General features: G+C 36.5%; 2 protein-coding genes across 4 annotated transcripts; one reads left to right on the top strand and one right to left on the bottom strand.

The window, feature by feature from the left end:
• Positions 1-212: 212 nt before the first annotated feature.
• Positions 213-10634, top strand: LOC131022075 (pleiotropic drug resistance protein 3-like). 3 transcript variants are annotated; one of them, XM_057951459.1, is made up of 24 exons: positions 213-849; positions 959-1086; positions 2196-2271; positions 3058-3142; positions 3437-3596; positions 3680-3756; positions 4070-4123; positions 4215-4305; positions 4453-4754; positions 4838-5119; positions 5232-5545; positions 5698-5858; positions 5963-6066; positions 6221-6374; positions 6449-6559; positions 6669-6742; positions 6838-7170; positions 7265-7555; positions 7673-7756; positions 7870-8003; positions 8729-8956; positions 9269-9440; positions 9549-9803; positions 9901-10634. In XM_057951459.1, the coding sequence occupies exons 1-24, from the start codon at positions 479-481 to the stop codon at positions 10165-10167; spliced, it is 4308 nt and encodes a 1435-aa protein (XP_057807442.1). In that variant the 5' UTR covers positions 213-478; the 3' UTR covers positions 10168-10634. The 3 variants fall into 3 exon arrangements, with proteins under 3 accessions (XP_057807442.1, XP_057807440.1, XP_057807441.1); XM_057951457.1 differs by lacking the exon at positions 213-849 and having other exon boundaries at positions 1027-1082; positions 2185-2271; XM_057951458.1 differs by lacking the exons at positions 213-849; positions 959-1086; positions 2196-2271; positions 3058-3142 and having other exon boundaries at positions 3465-3596; positions 3682-3756.
• Positions 10635-12391: 1757 nt separating this feature from the next.
• LOC131022074 (potassium channel AKT2/3) lies at positions 12392-22723 on the bottom strand. Its single transcript, XM_057951456.1, has 11 exons — positions 22328-22723; positions 20256-20474; positions 17651-17809; positions 17384-17441; positions 16740-17057; positions 15214-15453; positions 14806-15123; positions 14536-14721; positions 13688-13763; positions 12739-13281; positions 12392-12596 (listed from the first exon to the last, which is right to left on the bottom strand). Exons 1-11 carry the CDS (start codon positions 22528-22530, stop codon positions 12487-12489), a joined length of 2430 nt encoding a protein of 809 aa, XP_057807439.1. The 5' UTR covers positions 22531-22723; the 3' UTR covers positions 12392-12486.

Below are 22723 nucleotides of genomic sequence, written 5' to 3'. Positions count from 1 at the left end.
TGTCCAAATAGCACTACTCATATAAATATACTACTCCCTTCGTCCTTGTAAAAAGTATTCATTTGTAAATGATACGAATTTTAATAAAGTACTCAGAAGTCAGATCATTTTATGAGAATGGACGAAAATGGCAAATTGAATACATTTTTCATAGTATAATATAACTATGATTGTTTATACGAATTGATTCTTATTTCCCACGCAAAAAGCATCCGAGTGCATTAACAATGGCGACGAGCTGTGCATGATGCATTGCCTTACCTCATGATAGTCACAGGTCCCCGTCAAGCACCTCCCTATCCTACCACCCCCCATGAAATTAACAGAACGGAAAAAGTTCATATAATAAAGCTTTTCAACTTCTAGCAAAAGGCTAGCAATACCTATTGCAGTTGAGCGGAGCCTGCGATTCTCTCAGATTTCGTGTTTCAGAAGAAATGCAGGTTTAGAGAGAGAGAGAGAGAGAGAGAGAGAGAGAATGGATAACTTCATCGGCAGAGACGAAATCGAGTCGTTCAGAAACGAGCTATCCGATCTAGGCAGAAGCTTGAGATCATCGTTCCGGCGTCGCGCATCGAGCGTCCGCACCGATTCCGCGTTGAGCTCTGTCATCGCCGATGAAGTAGTCTCTCAGTGGGCGGAAATTGACAGGCTGCCGACGTTTGATCGGCTGAGATCTTCGCTCTTCGACGAAACTGACGGCGGCGATGGAAACGGAGGCAGAAGAAAGGTGGTCGACGTCACGAAGCTTGGCGCGCCGGAGCGGCACATGTTCATCGAGAAGCTTATCAAGCACATTGAACACGATAACCTTCGTCTTCTGCAGAAAATCAGGAAGAGAATGGATAGGTACCATTTATTTTAGTCAAATTATGCTCTCATGTTATTAATTGGATCGTGTTTATTACTGAAGATCGATGAAGTCAATGTCTTGAGATTTCGAATTTTTTGGGTGCAGAGCTGGTGTGAAACAGCCTACTATTGAGGTTAGATATTCAAACTTATCCGTAGCGGCAGAGTGTGAGGTTGTTGATGGGAAGCCTCTGCCTACTCTTTGGAATTCCTTCAAAAGCTTGATTCTGGTAAGTTTGCTTAATTATTTTAGATGCTATATGTTTTATGAATTGACAAATTAGATGCTTTGCCATAGCAAAAATCAACAGAGAAACAAGTTTTGCCTGTATAAACTCTTTATTGATTCTTGTCACAGATTAAGTTTTGTTCTGCTATCGGATTATTAGCTATTTGGCTAAATAGTAAAACATATTTCAAACAATTAGACTAATATTACCCAAACTATAAGAAACTATGCAAATCTATTCCCGACGAAATTTTAGGGTGAATGAAATTCGAGTAAGATTGTTTGATATGAACCAAAAAACTTGTTCAGAGAAATTCTCAACCATTCTTATCAAGCTTTCAGGTACTCAAAATTTTTCCGGCAATGGATTTGCTGGATAGTTTTATGTTGTTTGTGTATTAATTAGTCAAAGTTGATAGTTCACGATTGAATTGAAAAAATGATAATAATTTGTTGGTCTCTGAAAAATAATCAATTTTTATTATTTTGGTATATTCACAAAAAATAATAATCATTCTATTTATAGACATTATTCCACAACATATTATCCTTAATATATCAATTTATTTATCTATTCTACCACGTAGTGCGCCCTTTCTTCACCCACAACACAATTAATTATTATTATTAACACTGCCCTATAGGTGGACTCTTTCTTCACTCACAATACATTCAACTACTTTTAATTAAAACTATCTCGGCCCCTTCTAGGACCATTTTTGGGAGAGGGAGGGAGTATGTATTAGGCCTATTTAGCCTACTGATTATTTAGCATAACTATGACTATAAACAATGAACCACATGAATATTAGGCCTACAGCCAAAGTGTTGACGTTGTCCTGAGCTTCTACCAGTGCTTTTCTGCAATACTGCTTCTGGATATTCCTTTGGGAACATGCAAAAGTTATTACCATGTTTACTGAAGCACGTTCAGCTCTTTGTTTTGCGCTCTATTCATTTCAGTCGATTTTTAAGGCCGTTTCACTAGGAGTTAATAGGAAGAGAAAGGAGAAATCTATGTGGATTTGGATGTTTCAAATCATCTGCATAAAATCAGAAAAGCAAAGCTTCTGGAATAAAATGTCCACTTTTTCTTTGTGTAGGATATCACCAGGCTTGCCCTGTCTGCCAACACAAGAGGCCCGTATAGACATCATCAAGGATGTCAGTGGCGTCATCGAGCCTGGAAGGTGAAGTGAAAAAGCTTTTCATACCGTCATATGTCACTAAGATTCTTAAACTTCACTGGGTAGTTCTTACTTGCTTTCTCTACAGATACTGTTTTCCAGCTCTATATATTTTCCTTGTCGATCTATCAGTCCATTTTGTCTTACCCTATGCATTTCAGTATGAACACTCTTGTTTACGGGGTCCTTTGATATGCCTCGACTAACACATTCAGCATTTCAGTTTATAGATTGGATTCATGTAATGTTATACAGATTGCACAGAAGCTCCACCTGATATATCCCTTTCCTTTTCAAACCATCAAAAGTCTGGAAACAGTCACAAATGGTTCAATTATTGTGTCCCATTATTTTGTTGTATGAAATATACTTGGGAATTCGGAATTCTTAAACTTTTTCATCTTATCTAATCGCAAAACCATCCCTACCCATTTATCATCATTTTAAGATGCCAATACAGCCTGTGTTAGCTCCTCTCAAATTCAACACGGAGTGTTCAATCATCTTCAGATTCTATGATTAGAGTATATGCTGATAACAGACTCTTATGCAACAATACGTATGCAAAGAAAATATATTCTTGTAAGTGACAGAGAGTATCAGATTGAAAATCCTCTGCTGCCATCACTATCATTTAGGATGAACTTATAGACTATCTGCTAAAAGTTTCCAACATATCATATCAGTGACAGAGGCAAACATTAAAATTTTATTCATTACATTTTCTGGCTAAGGTTATCTTGCTTAGTTAAGTTTTCCATATCTAATGTGCGACTCCTTTGATTACAGAATGACTCTATTACTTGGTCCTCCAGGATGCGGAAAGACTACCCTTTTGAAAGCTTTAACAGGAAATTTAGACAAATCGCTTAAGGTAGTTTTACTTCCCTTTTCCCCTCCTAATTTTTAAGAACCAGAGATGTTTGAAAGATTAGGTCCAACAAGGAGAAGAAATATCTTCCTTTTCTCGTTAAGTGGGAAATAGTTGTTCAACACTTCTCCTTTTTAAGGAGTGGGCATAATCTTTTTAATGTGAAATGACAAGAAAAATCAAGAAGAAGTTATCTCTTTATTTGTGATGTTCTCAAAGAGTATGATTACTGATGTCAATATGGTCTGGTACTAGCTCTTATAGTAATATGTAAGATTGTTTATTCTGCTACTACAGGTTTCTGGAGATATCTCGTACAATGGATATAAACTTGATGAGTTTGTACCTCAGAAAACGTCAGCTTATATAAGCCAAGATGATTTGCATATCCCTGAAATGACTGTAAGGGAAACACTTGATTTTTCAGCTCAGTGTCAGGGTATTAGTAACAGAGCAGGTATGCTATTTAAATGAGGAAACTCAGATTTCATTTTGAAAACATTTGTTATTAAAGTTGTGATATGCTGTTTTCTTCTTAAGAGATTATGGCTGAGGTCAGCAGAAAGGAGAAAGAAGCCAACATTGTTCCTGATCCAGAAGTAGATACTTACATGAAGGTAAATTTTCTTTGATTCGTTAACTGGACCATGATATCAATCTTCAAAGTGTACTATCCTGGACAGTGGACACCATCTTTTTTGTAGGACCATCATACCACCTTAAATAAATTCTAAAACCAGGAAAGGATTTCTAAAATGCAAGTCTAAAGAAATTAAGAATGAGAGCTCAAAATCTACCCAAGATAATTGCTCCCAATAGCAATACTTGATTCCATTCCAATCTACAACTTTTGAGTAGCGAATCTTTTTATCTATCTTTGAGTTTTTAGGTAAAATGTTGCTACGTCCTGATATCTGCACTATTGTGCAGGCAATTTCTGTGGAAGGACAAAGGACTTCTCTTCAGACCGACTACATTTTGAAAGTATTTTTATCTAGTATTTATTTATTTATTTTTTGTCTTTTTTGGATATCTTTGCTGGAGCACTTGTATTTGACAGTTTTCATATTCTTAGATTCTTGGTCTTGATGTCTGTGCCGATACGCTGTTTGGAGATGCCATGAGAAGAGGTGTATCTGGTGGCCAGAAGAAGAGACTTACTACAGGTAATTTTGATGCCAATACTTTGTATCTTTTCTCTGATAATAAATGATGTTCCAGGGTTATATAAACTAAAATGATTTTGTTGTAACTTAAATTAAGTAATGCTGCATGTGGATATTTCAGTAGTTAAGAAGGACAGTAACATGCAGGTGAGATGATAGTTGGACCAACAAAAGCCTTATTTATGGATGAAATCTCGAATGGTCTAGACAGCTCAACCACATATCAGATAGTTTGTTGTCTTCAACAACTTGCACACATCTCAGATGCTACAATACTTGTTTCACTTCTCCAGCCCGCACCAGAAACATTTGATCTCTTTGATGAGGTGATTTTGATGGGTGAGGGAAAGATTGTCTATCATGGACCTCGAGGTGATGTCTTAGAGTTCTTTAGAAGTTGCGGATTTGGGAGCCCTGAAAGGAAAGGAGTGGCTGATTTTCTCCAGGAGGTAAGTGTTCAGAAAGTGCTAAAATATGTTTAATTTTGGCCTTGTAAGATACAATAAAGTTAACTGTTGACTGGTTTTTCCAGGTTATTTCTAAGAAAGATCAAGAACAATACTGGCTGGAAACACAACAACCTTACAGTTACGTGTCAGTTGATATGTTCGCAAGCAAATTTAGGGAATCTGTGCATGGGAAGAAGCTTACTAAGGAACTTTCTGTACCATTTGATAAGTCGAATAGCCACAAGACTGCTATCAGTTTTAGTGTTTATTCTCTTCCCAAATGGACTCTTTTCAGAGCTTGTATGTCGAGAGAATTTCTTCTCATGAAACGAAATTCTTTTGTGTATGTTTTCAAATCAGCCCAGGTTAGCCAAATTATTTTCTGATTCTTCCTTTTCTTGAGTGCACTGACAATATCACTTTTCACTTTCTGTCCCTCGAGAGTTGTTAACTCTCTGAAGTATCTCTGGTTTGCAGCTTGTCTTCATTGCTGCTGTAACAATGACTGTATTCCTGAGGACGCAAATGCACGTGGATCTTGTCCATGCAACTGATTACTTGGGAGCTCTATTTTATACTCTTATTATTCTTCTTATTGATGGAATGCCAGAGCTCTCTATGACTATAGCAAGGCTTCCAGTTTTCTACAAACAGAGGGACTTGAACTTTTACCCTGCATGGGCATACGTTATTCCAGCAACCATCCTGAAAATTCCTATGTCATTGTTGGAAGCTCTGGTGTGGACGTGTCTTACTTATTACGTTATTGGTTTTACCCCTGAGGCTGGGAGGTTAGTAGCGGATGAATTGCTTAAAATTCAAACATTCTGCTTATTTTGTCTTGGAGCATATCTTTGATTCATAGGGCATGATATTAAACAGCTCGTCAAGATAAATTTGCATTCCTATTAATCTAGCAATAACGATGCTCACCATTTTACAGGTTTTTTCGCCAGCTGATTTTAGTTTTTGCTGTGCACTTGACATCATCATCTATGTTTCGATTCCTGGCATCTGTCTTCCGGACTGTAGTTGCATCCACAACAGCTGGAAGTTTGGCCATATTGTTTGTGATGTTATTCAGTGGTTTTATAATCCCACGGGGTGAGTAATTTCTCAAGTCATAACTAATTTAGTATCCTTCATGCATTCATTAGTCGCATACTATTACCTAAAAATACAATGTTCTGAAGAAATGGCCTTTGCAGCATCCATGCAAGTCTGGTTGAAGTGGGCATTTTGGGTTTCTCCTCTGTCGTATGGGGAGATAGGCCTTTCGTCCAATGAGTTTCTTGCTCCGAGATGGCAAAAGGTGGGTGCACTGTGTGCATACTGAACTTCGGAAGTTCTTGCTAAGCTATACATTATTATGGTCTAAAACTCTCAACATGATACATAATCAATTCTGACTTTCTACCTTAATCACGTTCAAGGTTTCACATAGATTGTCTTTTATATCTCCGTAGGAGCTGACTGGAAATACAACAATAGGAGATCAAACACTTGCAAACCGTGGGTTAAACTTTGGTAAAGATCTGTTTTGGGTATCACTAGGCGCCCTTATCGGGTTAACACTGCTCTTCAACCTTGGCTTTGCACTGGCGTTGAGTTACTTAAAACGTAAGGACATTACTTAAACACTACAAATCCATGCATGATCTGAATACTGTACTAATGGATTCCAAACGCACCAGCTGCTGGTTCTCGTGCTATTATTTCAAGCGACCAACTTTCAAAGCTAAAAGGTAATGCCGAAGAGCATTCCAAAGTTTCTCCTCGTAGAACCAGTGAAAGTTCTCAAGCAGGTTAGGCATTTCCCCCTTTATTTATATCATAAAAGTACATTAAATCATAATTGACAACACTATATGCGGGTTGTTGTTTTTGTCACTGGTTGTTGATTTCATTCTGCAGACAGAATGGCTTTACCCTTTCAACCCCTAAGTATGGTATTCCAAGATGTGCAGTACTATGTGGAAACCCCCATGGTAAATCTAGCAACCAATTTACTAGGAATTTCCTTATCATCAGATATTAAGAGACACTAAACAAACTGCTGAATTTTGCTCTGCTTCCATTTTAGGCAATGAAGGAGCATGGTTACACTCAAAATAGGCTTCAGATTCTTTGTGATATCACCGGTGCATTCAGGCCTGGTGTTCTCACAGCACTCATGGGTGTCAGTGGGGCTGGGAAAACGACGCTTCTTGACGTGCTTTCTGGCAGGAAAACTAGTGGCACCATCGAAGGAGAAATAAAAATCGGAGGGTATCCTAAAGTCCAGAGTACATTTTCTCGGATTTCAGGTTACTGCGAACAAACTGACATACATTCTCCACAAATTACTGTGCAAGAATCAGTTATATTTTCAGCTTGGCTACGTCTTGATCCAAAAATTGAGGCAAAGACAAAATACGTATGACAGCATGTCCTGAAACTTCAAACTTTCGAGTTTTAGCAGCAAGTTCCCCATCAGTATGATAAAATAATTTTCTTTTGAAATCTATTAGGAATTTGTCAAAGAAGTCCTTGAAACCATTGAGCTTGACAGCATCAAAGATTCATTAGTGGGCTTGCCGGGTGTTGATGGTCTGTCAACTGAGCAAAGGAAGCGGCTAACCATAGCTGTGGAGCTAGTTGCTAATCCCTCCATCATCTTTATGGATGAACCTACGACTGGGCTGGATGCCCGAGCAGCAGCAATCGTTATGCGGGCAGTGAGGAACGTGGCAAATACTGGAAGAACCATTGTGTGCACCATTCACCAACCGAGCATTGATATTTTTGAAGCATTTGATGAGGTAAACAGCTTTTCATGAAACACACAAATCAGGTCTTTTAACTTCTTTTTGGAAATCTGCAAAAATATCGGTTGGATAATCTTCTTCACTTTTCTAATAGACCATTGTTACTTGTAGTTATTACTATTGAAAGCTGGAGGTCGCATGATCTATTGTGGGCCGTTAGGTCATCAGTCTTGTGAAGTGATTGAATATTTTGAGGTGTGTCTTCCCTTGCAACTTCTATATTTTTCTTGTTTTTTGAACTTAATGGATGTGTCTTTCTTAGCAAAACATCTTATGTTAACATTGCGATATTTTAATTTTCATAAAAGGCCATTCCTGGTGTGGAAAAAATCAGAGATAACTATAATCCAGCTGCATGGATGTTGGAGGCCACTTCCACTTCCTCAGAAGCTGAACTTGGCGTAGACTTTGCTGAGATTTATAAGAATTCCAGTTTAAACGAGTAAGACCATCATGAATAGCATCTTTAATGTTGCTTCAATGAAGCTACTCATGGATGCTATTATCCTATAGGGGTAATAGCGCCTAAACACACGAACTTTCACACATTTCTGATTTTTCTATGAACTTAAAATTTTGCTTCCAAATACGCGATTTTTTTTCCCCTTCATTTCATACACTGCGAACATTTCCAGCAAATAAATATTAAGGTGGAAGTCATAACTATCTACATGGCTGAAACAGAAGTCTTCCTAAACAACATAACTTAGCATTAGGTAGATTACACTATAGGAACACAAAAATGTATTAACGAATCAACAAGAAGTGGGACATGCAGCCGTAGAAAGAAATATGAACACCGACTTCTATGGCTGCATGTCCCACTTCTTCTTGTTAAATTGTTAATCTATCTAATGTCCAATTTTCCATTTAATCCACGTAGATAGTTCCAACTTCACCTCAACATTTGTTCGACTGAAAATGTTCACGTCTGTAGAATCAGAAAAAAAATGAAAATACATGTGTTTGGAGGCAGGATTCTAGGTTCATCCGCAAAACTAAAAATGTGGGCAAATTTGTGTAGTTGAGCGCTAATACCCCTATTCTATATTGTGATATCTCAATCTGAACTCCCTCTTCTATTCATACATCATGTTAAATATTCCTTACAACTCATTGGGTGTATTTTTCTCTCTGTCTCTCTTTATTTTATTTGTTTTGCTAAAGGAAAAACAAAGAGCTTGCGGCGAAACTTAGCATGCCACATGCTGGATTAAAAGATCTGCATTTCTCAACCCGCTATCCACAAAATGGTTGGGAGCAATTCAAAGCTTGCCTCTGGAAGCAGCACTGGTCTTACTGGAGGAGTCCTAAGTACAACGTGATGCGCTGGATTCACATGATTTTTGCAGCTTTCCTTTTTGGCTTGGTGTTCTGGGGTCAAGGAAACAAAGTGTAAGCTCCCGCAATAACTTCACACTTTTCTGTAAATTAAGCCTTTATCAGTTAGTGTAGCTCCTGCATGAGAAGTCAAGTCACATCATCAAACATTTTGGTATTATCTCAAAAATACACCCAACTAATCATGAAAACTTAAATTATTCTTGGAAACTTATTCTTGACATCATGAGTTCAGAGTTTGCTGTTTGTTTGGCTGACTTTTTATAGGCAAATCTACATTCCTCTCACCGGAAAACTAGTCATGCCTGAGATCTAAATATCCCTTCACACAATAGTCTAAACATCTTTTGGCTTCTGTGTCAACAGACATAATCAGCAGAGTCTATTCACTCTGCTGGGCTCAATGTACGCCTCCACACTATTCTGTGGTATAAACAACTCCTCTTCAGTTCTGCCGTATGTTAGCACAGAGCGAACCGTTCTCTACAGAGAGAAGTTCGCTGGAATGTATGCTTCGTGGGCTTACTCAGCCGCGCAGGTAGGCTGCTCGCCATGCCAAATGTCACACACCATTATTCAATCTTGAACTGTTGCCAAAAAATCAAAGATACAATTAGTCTTGTGTGATGACCCCATCATTTTCCAGGTCATTATCGAGATTCCATATCTCTTTTCACAATCAGTTGCATTCACGGTCATCACATATCCGATGATCGGATACCACTGGACCGCGTACAAGGTTTTTTTCTACTTCTACACGATGTTCTGCACGCTGCTGTACTTCACTTACCTCGGAATGGTGCTGATTGCCATAACACCAAGCTTTCCCGTGGCTGCCATTTCGCAGTCGGCCTTCTACACCATGTTCAATCTGTTTGCTGGGTTCTTGGTCCCTCACCCGGTTAGTTAGTTAGTTAGTTAGTTGGTTACTTCTCTCTCTACAAGCAAGATTCATTTTGTTTGAGTAGTGTTGTGATGGATTAACTGTTTTTTTGCAGCAAATTCCGAGGTGGTGGATCTGGTTTTATTATGTTATTCCGACTTCGTGGTCGTTGAATGGCATGCTTAATTCACAATTTGGTGACATAGAAGAGAAGATTATGGTGTTTGGAGAGACCAAAACGGTAGCAGCCTTTGTGAAAGATTATTTTGGATATCAACACCATCTTCTACCTCTTGTTGCTGTGATGTTGTTGTTTTACCCTATTCTTTTTGCTTCCCTTTTTGGAATTTGTATTTCCAAGTTGAACTTTCAAAGGAGGTAATGCTAGCGGATAACAAAAGCATTTGGTGTGGTTTGTTGTAATAAGTTATTGTAACATATTTTTTTTTTAGGGGAAATATATACTTTCATTTAATCCATATCGGAAATGGCAATATTGCTATCATTGCAGCGGGTTCTCAGCCGATCGAATATACGGAAACGGTGCTTCTTGGCGAGCTGCATGCTATGCTTATTGCTGTGGGAGCTTGCTTCTCGCTCGACTTGGGTCCTGTGGTTATTTATTCGAATTCTCTCTTGGCGATTCACTTGCTACACGATACACATTATGGTTCCGAATCGTTGTTCGATGAGTTGTTTGAGGCCTTTGCCCATGCTCGTGAGACTGTGGTGTTAGAGTTTTTTCATGTTTGTCGTGCGGCTAATAGAGTTGCTCATGAACTTGCTAGATATGCTTTATCGGTATTGTAACAGAATTAGTTGTGATATATTAATAACATTGTCCCATCACATATATATATATATATATATATATATATATATATTTTTGCTAACATTTTATCCATTTATTCACAACTTTACCACACATGACCCATCACAAATTCTTTATTTTTTTTATCGGGTTAAGGTGCAGATAAGCCCCTCAAGTGGAGGCCCTTAGAGCGTTTCAGTCCCCTTACTAACTGTGTGTGCAAATTGGCCCCCGAACTCAAAAAAACGGTGCAGATCGGCCCCTCTGACTTAACACCGTTATGGGCCGTTAGTCAAGGGGGCGATCTGCACCATTTTTTCGGAGTTCAGGGGCTAATCTGCACCTTTTAACTTTTTAATTAATTCATCCCTCTCGCTCAAAATTTGATCGTCGTTGTCGCTGATTCAAGCTCCGGCGAGGCCGGCGGAGGGCGCCGCCCCTTTCTTTCTCTCTTGGGCCCTAAACCTCGGAGCTCGCTCGACTGCACACGCTTAGCGTCAAGGACGAGCCCTAATTCTCCCATTCCGTCGGAAATCGCCGTCGCAATATCCGGTGAACCCGCCGCATGGCTTTTCTCGATGAGGAGTCGCCTAGCTTTTCTCGATAAGGAGTCGCCTCTTTCTCTCAAATCCGGCGAAATCCGGTGATAAAGGCTGACGATGCCCGTCGCCATCTACACTATCGGCGTGCTGTTGAAGAAGGACGCCTTCAAATCAGAGACCATGGCCAACATGATCTCGATCTCGATCTCGATTGGGGTCACGATCACCGCCTACGGTGAGGCGAAGTTCGATTCGTTGGGGGTGATTCTGCAATTGGGGGGCGGTGACGTTCGAGGGAGAATTCGAGTTTCCATTTCGATTATGTGATTCTCGGGAGCAATGACGTCGATTTGGAATTCCCGATTTGGGGCTTGGGAACTTGATTTCGTGATTTTCCTCATCTGACGGCGATTGACGCCGGAAAAGTTGGTCGGAAAAGATGAGATGTGATTTTTTTTAATGAACGGTGTGCAGATTAGCCCCCGAACTCCAAAAAGGGAAAATGTGCAGATTAGCCCCTGAACTCCAAAAAAACGGTGCAGATCGCCCCCTCTGACTAACGGCCCATAACGGTGTTAAGTCAAAGGGGGCGATCTGCACCATTTTTTTGAGATCGAGGGCCAATTTGCACACACAGTTAGTAAGAGGACTGAAATGCTCTAAGGGCCTTCACTTGAGGGGCCTATCTGCACCTTAACCCCTTTTTATCTCATTAATAACATTACAATAAAATTGAACCATTTCTTAATTCATAACACACTCATCTAATATTTATTAAAACTCGTGCTATTAAAAGTAATGCATGTTTTTGTGGGATTAAGGATGTAGAATATAAAATTCATATTAAAGTAATTATTGTTATAAGAAAAAATAATTATTGATACAAAAAAAGGTAATATTATTTCAAAAATAGTATCTTTCTTCATGTCACTTTTCATGACCACAATAACAATTACTTCAAATAATTTATATTTTTCAACCAGTCCTGACTGGCAGAGTAGCGGAGGGCGCGAGCGCAGAGCGAAGGGTGCGGCGACAGTGTACTTATTTTAGTCTAGTAATTATTAGTATAACAAAAAATAATTATTTGATATAAAGAAAGGTAATGTTTCAAAAATATTTCTACTTTTTTTTATGTCGATTATTACTTTTCATTACAACAATAATTACTTTGAATTATTCGGTCCAAACTTGTAATCGGCGCCCACACGGCTCCCCAACCCTGATTTGACCCATCTCACTTATACATGCAGTTTGACCGGAGAATTTGTGATTCTTATTTGATCTTTTCTCATTTGGTAAATGTACATATGTATATTATTGTTATTTAACTGCATAAACATTATTTCTAAACTATATACAATTTATCGTTATCTCTTATAACTTCCATTGAATCAATTTCAGCACCTTCTTCATTAGTCACCAATGCATTTGTAGCATCAAATCCAAACTTTTGACCTGCAAAGCATTTTCCACGCATAAATCCTACCGAAAAACACTAATTTCTTAAATCTCGTGTCGAAAAGAAGTTGATCAACTTAGTTGAGACGGAGAGAATATTATCCTAAAAAAAAATAAAAAAATAATGAGTTTAAAATACCTGCAATGCTCCTGAGCTCATCAAGTGAGTTTGGCATTCTCATCAATTTCCCAGCATCGGTGCAATTATTCACTCTCCGATTTTCCGGATGGCCTCGGTAGATGCTAACCCTCAGCGGAAGCGAGCTTTCCTCTCTGCGTTTCTCGTCGTGATTAACGCGGGGGGTCGTCGTGTCGGGCACAGCTATGCAGTGCCCGATCTCGCGCTTCCGCAGCATCTCGCTCAAATTTGCCGACGGAATCATGTTCTCGACGGCTTCGTCGACGTGGGAGCCGTTGACGAGCAGAAGCTGCACCATTTCTAGATGGTTCTCCGCCGTGGCGACGTGGATGGCGGTTAGGCCGTGGCGATCCTTGGAGTCGACGAACAAGCCGTGTTTCAGGAGCTCCTTCATGACTTCCGCGTCGTTGCGGCGGGCGGTGTCGCAGAGGAGATCGCCGGCGACGTAGGGGTCGGAGATGGAAGCCCAGTGGTACATGATCTTGAATACCGAATGCTGCTTTGCTGCAATGGCTTCCCATAGCGCTGTGTTGCCATCAAAATCTGCGCCAATTGCTATAATCAATTAATCATGCATATATCACGAGTCAGAGGATTTTTTAGGACAATAACTTATGTTGATTTAGAAATTAGAAAAAAAAACTTTCGGATTTGTAAAAATATGACACTAACTTTTTTTTAGAGTAAAATAGGACACTAATTAATAAGCGTTGTAAAAATAGGACATTTCTCGGCCGATAATTGGCCGAAAAAATGTCCTGCGGATGCAACACTTATTAATTAGTGTCCTATTTTACTCTAAAAAAAAAATTAATGTCCCATTTTTACAAGTCCGAAAGTTATTGTCCTAATTTCTAAATCAATCTAAATTACTGTCCTAAAAAACCCTCGAACTCCATATATCACCGGTTTTGGCATGATTTTATAGCAAAATAATAAGGATTGTTACCTCTAAGGTGTAAGCTACAAGCATGCTTAAGGAGAACGACGACGCAGTCTTCGTGGCCTTTGGATGCTGCTATATGCTGAGATCATTTTGCAACAAGGATTATAATATTAAACACAAAAATATACTAATATTGAACAAAAACATGCATATATATATATATATATATATATATATATGCATTAATTCTACAATACATATTTATAGGGTAAAACAAAAATTTATTTTAAAATGCTATAAATTAGGAATCATTCTCAGCCTATAAGTCATGAAAAAAAAAAATCTACGATGAATTGATCACTTTGTTGAATAAATTCAGGGTCTTAGGTTTGAATTTCATAAAAGATGATTAATTTTTTTTGAATTCGTCACTTTCATTGCAAATTCATCATAATTTAATGGTTCGTAGTTTCTATTTTAAAATGAGTCTGTAATATAATAAATTTGCTGTGCAAAGTGATAAATTAAAAAGAAAAGTAAAACAATTGCCCTTTATGAATTTCAAACTCAGACCTATAAATTATTCAACAAAATGATGAATCCACTATAAATATCTATAATCTAAGAACCGAGAATGATACTACGAGTCTAGGAGAACTGAGATATACATAATTTTATCTTGATTTGGATATATACTTCCTCCGTCCTGTATATATAGGCTTGTTTTCCTTTTTTGGATGTCTTATTTATATAAGTTTATTTTCATAAAAAAAATAATGTTATTTACTCATTTATTATTATATTCCTATTTAATTCTTTAATTTATTCTAATTTTAATTCATCATTAAATAATAAATATGTGCATATCAGGAAGTTTACTTATACCGAGGGAGTTAGAAGAAGGTACATACCAAAGGAGTCCTCCCTTTAGAATCTCCAACATCAGGGTCAAGGCCGGCCTTGAGAAGCTCGTTAAGAAACGCAGCGTTTCCAGTTGCCGCCACACTAAGCAAGTTTATCGACATGTTCACATCACTCTCATCCCCACCTTCAACAAATAACTCCCCCAGCCGTAAATCCTTCAGCTTCTTGTGATGCTGCCATTGCCAAAATATAGCCACCAGCTTTAATTTGTTGAACAAATTAAATTAAATAAAACCAGTAGTTGGCATTAATTTAACCTGCAGGAAGTTCTTAAGCATGATCACATGATCTTCTTGTCTCGTCTTCATCGCTTCCATTAGGGCTGAGGTTTTGAGCCTCAGCAGCTGCGAAAGCTTCTTCGTCCGATACGTGAAGCTCTGCGGCGTCGAGCAAAACGCCCCGACCTCTCCGAACATCCCACCGGAGCCGAACTCCCAAACAACTTTCTCTTTCTCCATTTCGCAATCGATCATCTCCACCTCCCCGGAGACGATTATGTACACGTCGTCCGCTGCCTCGTTCTGTATTATGACGTCCTCTCGCGGAGGGATATACTCTGCTTTCATATCTGCAACCTGATGAATTGACGCCATTCAACTGGTCACGCACGAATTAATAATATTGGTGTATATATACGTATACGAAGGTGATGTAACAGTACTGACGAGGAGCATGAGGATTTCCCTCGAGACGCCCTTGAACAGGTAAACCCCGTGCACGGTGGGCAAGAAGAGATGGTGTTGGATGGTTTTGCATATTGCCTTGGGCAGCTGCTGGATGAGCTGCTGCTGGTTCAAGCTCTCTGCTTTGAATCTGAGGCACATGTAAGCCAGAATCTGGTCTTTCAACCTCGCAGGCAGACGGTTGCGAGACACGAAACTCGATGCTGCTTCGATGCTACTTCTCTGCACAAGCAAATAAATTAGGCAATGAAGGATTAGTTAAAACAGACATATAATATTTGCAAATCAAATCCCAATCATTCGATATTCTTGCAAATTCGACCCACATTTAACATTTCTAGTATACTTTTATACTTCGTTCGTTCGTCCCAATTTAATAGGCCATGTTTTCTTATTTGAAATGGAAAGTAATACATAACAAATGGAAAGTAATACATAACAAATACTTCATCCGTCCCATTACAAATGTCTCAGTTTTCATAATGGGATGTCTCAATTTAACAGGTCACTTCCTGAAATGGAAAGTAATACATAACAAATACTTCATCCGTCCCATTACAAATGTCTCAGTTTTCATAATGGGATGTCTCATTACAAATGTTTCATTTTTTTTTTTTTGGCAAATAATTAAGGGAATTTAATGAGCTCACCCACCCTACTCTCTCTCTCTCTATACCAACTTTTAAAATAATACTTAAACAATTTCAACAAATTCAATTTATCTGCTAATTACACATTTCTTAATATCTATGTGCCTAAAAGTAATGAGCCGTTTGACGGATGAAATATATATCTCTACAAAACTAATTGTTTACATTAATTATCATTGTGACCCACACATAATTATCTCTTATTTCATTTAAAAAATAATATTTCCATTTTTGTTCGTTTCTTAACATTCGTGCTCAAGTCTTATGGTCTATTGAATTGAGACGAAACGAGTATTGAATAATGCAGATTCTGACTAGGTAATTAATTATTTCATACCGTCGAAAACACATAAATTAATTTTTTATTCAAAATTTGGGGATTTTTGAAGTAAGAGTGTAAGTTGAAAATATTTTTTTTAAAAATGCTGAAATTTAAAAACACAAATTATAACTAACCCTTTAAGTTTCAACGTCGAATGGATGTCTAAATCTATACTAATAGAAAAAGAGCCTAAGGCAGTTTTACGATTTGTGGATTGCCTATTTTACTTCTGTTATATATTTATTATTATTATATTTATAAAATATAAATTCGTTTTGATATACATTTATTTGTCACCCAAATTTATAAAGAATACTTTATATCTATAGCTATTGATAAGGCTTATAAATAAATATATCCATCCAATAAATTATCTAATAAAAGTAATGAATTAATAGATTTTTTTAAATAATAGATTACCAATTAAAATAACATTAATTACACGTACAACGTACATTCTTTCTGCTAGTTTAAGTGGTTAATTGGAGTAGAATTATGTCCAAAACTTAATTAAAAAAAAAAAATAGAGGACTTACGAATTCCATAGTCCTGCGGGTGCCCTCAACGACCAAGTTGGTCATGTTGCCAATGATGTAAGCGGTGAGGCCTAAGTTGAAGAGCATGTAGCAGATTATGAAAGCCATCTCTAAGGTGTTCTGCGCGTGTATGTCGCCGTACCCAACCGTCGTCATCGTCGTCGTCGACCAATACAAGGCTGAGATGTATCTCACCCACAGGCTCGTCTCTTTGAAATTAGGTATGGCCGATCCGATCCACGTGTTCCCTTCGTCCGGATACTGCACCGCCAACAAGTATGCCAGGCATGCCGCAAAATGCGCTTGCAACAATGTGACCTAAATTCCATTCACAAATATTGCTAATCTGTGCGACATTATCTATTGCGTGCAATAAAAGATACTCATTTCGTCTCATTTATCTTGACACATTCGCTTTTGGCACGAAAATTCAGAATAAAAGGTTATGAATGTATAGTGGTAGGACCTACTTATTTTATGTGTAGAAAAGGTATGGAGTATTTCTTTTTTTAGAAAGTGTCATTATAAATAAGACAAACTAACAAGAAAAGTGTGCCAAGATAAGTGGGGCGCCAGAAGTCAATAGAAAATCTGGATTTGAATGAAGAGCAACACATATGCGTGATTTGGATTTATTTACTTACAAATAGGAGTCTAGCACATCGGACCCAAAAATAGCTAAACCTGATGTCTTTTTCGATCCTGCACATGAAAATTTCGCCACTTATAAGATTCGAACCAGACCACCAATTTATTCTAAAATGTGATAATTCACCGTAGATCTTTGCGATTTTAGGATTGAAAATGATTTCTATTTTGTACGATTATATTCCATTAGCACTTATACACATGCCATAAATATAATCTCAAGTGTAATATATTAATTAAATAAGGTGAAAGTAAATTAGTACCTGGTAAAGAAACACTTGACACGGCGGAGACGCCAAAATCGGAGCATGCCGAGGACGGAGTAGGAGACGTCGGCGTGATGCTTGCCGGTAATGAAGAACGCAATGGTCTCGAATGGTATGGTTGAAGCCACATCCATTATAAACCACGTTGATATGTACCTGCAACCATTTTGTACATGTTCTCACTTTCAACTCAAAATTAATAGTATTGCTTATATAACTCACATTTATTTAATGAAAAATTAAGTTTAATAAACACTGTAATCAGTTATTAACTCAAAAAATGCAACAAAATGTTTAATAGTTATGGTACAAATATATATGAGTTTTCACTAAATTGTGAAAAAAAATAAAAAGATTACGACAAATTGAAGTGTAAGAAAAAAATATTAGTAATGGTACACAAATGAAAAATCAAGGAGTGAGAATGGGGGATACTGAATCGTGACGCACATATTTCTTTTGTAGGCGATGGAAATTAAAATTAAAGGAGTAGTTATGAAAGAGGTATGGGAGATTGAATATTTAAAAAAGAAAAATAAATAAGGTTTATTTTGTTATATATATATGATCAGAACCGATCACCTACCCACCGTGGGCAAGCATAACATGTCCACCACTGATGTGACAATTTTAATTAAGAAAGAGAATTAATAAATATTACTCTAATTAAAATTATCTTACTATAATACAATTGCCACATCATAGTGGACACGTTATGCATGTCCACGGTGGGTAGGTGATCGTTTCTGATATATATGATACACACACTACCATGATAAATTAGAAAAATGATACTTCCTTCGTCCCACGAATCTTGACACGTTTGGTTTTGGCACTGGAATTAAGGAATTGTAAATTAGTGTTTTAAGTGTGTAGGTAATAAAGTATAAATGTGATAAAGTATAAGAGATAAGGTGATAAAGTATGAGAGATAATGTAATAATAAAGTGATAAAATTGGAGAGAGAGAATGTAATAATTGTTATTATATTTAGAAACGTGTCAAGATTCGTGAGACGATCCAAGAAAGAATACGTGTCAAGATTCGTGGGACGGAGGAAGTATCATCCTTATGGAAATGAGCATTGATCCTTCCTTCATATAACGATTTCCAATAGATATATTATGAACTAAGATTACAAATAAATATGAAAATCGTGTTACTTCTATTTTATTCTCGTTTTTATGAATGGTGGCTAATTGAAAATCCACTTTGCTGTTGGATCCAATCGTTGGGCCATCCCTTTCTCCTTTATGGGCTGGTCGGTTGGAATAGAGAGGGCCCACTATTATTCACCTATCGCATATGCTAATTCTCATCATCCATAATTAATGCTTTTACTGAAAAAAAAGAAGAAAAAAAAGTATATAATGGACCCCCACTTGGGAATTATGGAATCGCATACAATCCTTCTCCATTTATCTTATTCTTGATCCCTTAGCTCAAAGGGGAACTTTCTACATTATTTGCCTACCACCGACTCACCTATTGTTTTTATTTTATTTTTTTGACTTGGGAGAGTTGGGGAGGGAAAACAACGAGATTTAAATCCAGGACCTCATTGTTCACACACAGGAGGTCGCACCGTTTGGTGTCCCCTTGGGACCAACTATGATCATATTTGACCAATAAAACACAATATTTAACCATCTATCTTAAAAATATTAATTTTAATTGTTTTTATAATGTTAAACTATATTGCCCTTAACTTGAACAGATCGAATCGAATTGGGCGCGCGAGTTCGGGTGGTGCTTTTGGCACTATTATTATAATTTGTGCCAAAAGTATCAACAAAAAGCAAAAAAAAAAAAAAAGATTGTAATTAAGTAATTTGGTACTAATGTTATAATTTGTGCAAAAACTATCAATATACTTAAAATAAATGAAAATATTAGTGCCAAAAGTACCAATATAAAAAAAAAATTAAAAAAATCAAATAATTTGATACTTTTGGCACAATTGACAATATTAGTGCCAAAAGTATCAAAGTACTTGGTATTTTTTGTTCTAAATAATTTGGTACTTTTGATGCAAATTAAATAGAGCTAATAATTAAAAAATAAATATAATTAATTAATTATAAATTATACTAATGTATTAGTGAGCTTTAATTATTTTATGATAATACTAAAATATACTCCCTCCGTCCCACTCCAATAGACTCATTTTTCTTTTTGAGATGTCTCACTCTAATAGGCTCGTTTTCCATTTTGAGTAAAAAATGTGTACCATTTTTCTACCACTTTCCTACTAAAAAGTAAATTTTTTTAATCTCTGTGCCCAAAAGAAATGAGCCTATTGGAGTGGGACGGAGGCCAGGGACGGATCTAAAGGCCAGGCACCCCAGGCCGTCGCCCGGTCAAATTTTTTTTTTGTTACCTATAAATGTGTGATTTTAAATTTTTTTTATCTATATATGTTAATCTTGCCCGGTCATAATTGTGTCATTTCAAATAATTATTCAAGATTCAAATCGTTTTCTTTATTAAAACTTTATTAGAATCATCCGGTGAAATCTCGCCCGGTCATTATTAAATTTCTAGATCCGTCCCTGACGGAGGGAATATAAATTAAAATTGAAGAAAAAAGGGGGGAACTAACCTTTTAGCAATCTTTTTAGAATCAAGCACCAATAATTGAGTGGTTGAATCGATGTAGGCAACAAAAAAGGTGAGGATAATATCGAGCGCAAAAAAGATGTCGACGATGTTGTCAGCTATGTATAGTGGCGGGCTTGGTTTGGAGTTGAGAAATGCGATCTCGAAAGGGCATACCCACGCCGAGTACACCACCATCACTACCATCAATGTCTCCCAACACCTGCACCAACCAACCACACCTCAATTCCAATTATTTTACTCCTACTAATTCACAATTTAAATAATACTATTATCAATACATCATATTTTTCTGCTTTTTCTACTCTTTTCACACGTTATTTTAGTTGAATTTTTCTCTCTTTTTTTCTTCTCTCGGACAAGAAGGAAAATTTTACCGAGCAGCCTCTTTTTCCACTTTTCACTCAAATTCATGATAATATTATCAAAAGTTATAGGTGTGATAGTATTTTCACATGCTGTATATTTTTATAATCTTTCTAATTTCAATATATATATATATATATATATATATACACAATTTATCTCATCTCTTTATCTTTCTCATTTTCTCTATTTCTTTTCTCTCTCTTATTTCTCTCTCTTCATAATTATTATGAGATAAAAAAGTGTGGAGAACTTTAACATTAAAGTGTGATAATTTTTCTCATCTTTTTTTTCATTTTCAATTTAAAACCTCCTAATTTTCAGTATTTTTGAAAAATGTTTTGTTATACAAAATTTTTAGGTGGAATACGATATTGGATTATTGAGTAATGTGAAAAAAACTGCCTAAAAATCCGATAAGATGATTCATCGTTTCGTCAAATTTTACATAATGGAATATTTTTTGAAAAAAAAAAAGCAATTGATGATTTTGAATAGAAACGAGAGTTACAGACATTTTCACAAGAACACTGAAAGCTAAACACACAAAACATAATTAACCATAGTAAAAATGATTTTAATATACATGTATTACAAATAATGATGTTTAAATATTACATTTCCACGAGTCTCGTGTTGTTACGAAACAAATTTGACTTCTCGTTTTGAGTAAATTTTATTTTAGGCCCACACCTAATTAATCTAACAATTACATGGTCTGTAGTGGATATAATAAAGCTGCTGCTAATACACCTGACTTATCTAATATATAGGCAAAAAAAATATAGAAGTGAATTAATACACAGATACTTTCTCTTCAAAAAAAAAAAAAAAATACAATACAGTTACTGTATATGAATATATAGGCATCTGCATTTTTCTTGCCCTTAACTTCAACATTAAAAAGCCTGTCTCACCCTTCTCATACTAACCACAATACACATGCACATGCACAGCAATAATAGCAATTGTGTGAATAAATTAAGAAATTAAAGATTTAAAGTTGTTGCTGCATTTTTTATACTCAGTTCAATTTCTTTTTCTTCTTCTTTTTTTAATTACAATATTAAATTTAGAGATCCCCATTATGGTGTACTCAAATTTGAAAATTTTTAACTTAAACATTAATTACTTTATCGTTGACAACTACATATATATAAGTACAAACTTCATTGACTTAAGTCTACTCTAATAGGTTACTCCCTCCGTTCCCCAAAAGTTTGCCCTAACGAAAACGGCACGAGTTTTAATAAAAATAGATAGAAAGTTATTTGATGATAGGGTCATGTGTAAAAATAGTGTTTAAAGGATTGAAATTATAAAGTTGGTGATAAAATCATATATAAAAATATAAAGTAATAGATCGAAGCAAACTTTTCGAGGACGTACGGATGAAGTATTAGAATGCCAATTAATTATCCACCCTTAAAAAACTCGATAAGGAGAGAGGGTATATCGATAACAAGATCCTGATCAAGTCGACGTAGGACAAACATAGCATCAATAATATATGCACAAGTGTATTTATGGAGCAAAATGTCTCACTTTTTTTTTTTTTTTTGCAAAAATAATTTTTTAAAGATTGTTTGACCATGAATTCCAACCCGACACCTTTAACCTCATATATTAACCATTCTATCACTGGACCAACGCACGCACAGAATATCGAAAATGGAAGGTTAGTCTCACCGGTATCTTGTATCCATTGGAGAGATGATTCTTCCATTAGTAACATTGTAGCTACTGTAACCTGAAACACCCAGTGGTGGAACAACAAGCTTTGATAGATTCTTGAAACTTAGTTCCTCAGATGAAGAACTCACTTCTTCATGGCCTTCTTTGTTCTTGTTGGAATTTGATTTGTGACTACACCAACCAAAACTCCCATCCATTTTTCAACTCTCTCTCTCTCTCTTATAAATTTTGTTTCTCAAGGAAACAAATACAAGTTAAAAAGCATTTAGGAAAGAGGAAGCAGGAAGGGATGGGGAGAGCTCATTATATATATAAACTTATATAAATATATATATTAGTGTATGAGTGGTAGAAATGGTATGATAATGGTGTGGTGAAGAGACAAATAAT

The sequence above is a fragment of the Salvia miltiorrhiza genome, chromosome 4, assembly GCF_028751815.1.
Source record: "Salvia miltiorrhiza cultivar Shanhuang (shh) chromosome 4, IMPLAD_Smil_shh, whole genome shotgun sequence".
Taxonomy (NCBI): domain Eukaryota; kingdom Viridiplantae; phylum Streptophyta; class Magnoliopsida; order Lamiales; family Lamiaceae; genus Salvia; species Salvia miltiorrhiza.
This window is presented reverse-complemented; position numbering and strand designations above follow the sequence as displayed.

Coding starts and splice junctions, on each gene's coding strand:
- LOC131022075 (XM_057951459.1), top strand. CDS start 479: ATGGATAACTTCATCGGCAGAGACGAAATCGAGTCGTTCAGAAACGAG. Junction 2,272..3,057: donor GGCGTCATCGAGCCTGGAAG/GTGAAGTGAAAA, acceptor CTTTGATTACAG/AATGACTCTATTACTTGGTC. Junction 5,120..5,231: donor ATGTTTTCAAATCAGCCCAG/GTTAGCCAAATT, acceptor TCTGGTTTGCAG/CTTGTCTTCATTGCTGCTGT.
- LOC131022074 (XM_057951456.1), bottom strand. CDS start 22,530: ATGGATGGGAGTTTTGGTTGGTGTAGTCACAAATCAAATTCCAACAAG. Junction 17,810..20,255: donor TCTAAAAAGATTGCTAAAAG/GTTAGTTCCCCC, acceptor AAATGGTTGCAG/GTACATATCAACGTGGTTTA. Junction 15,454..16,739: donor CCCGCAGGACTATGGAATTC/GTAAGTCCTCTA, acceptor TTGCTTGTGCAG/AGAAGTAGCATCGAAGCAGC.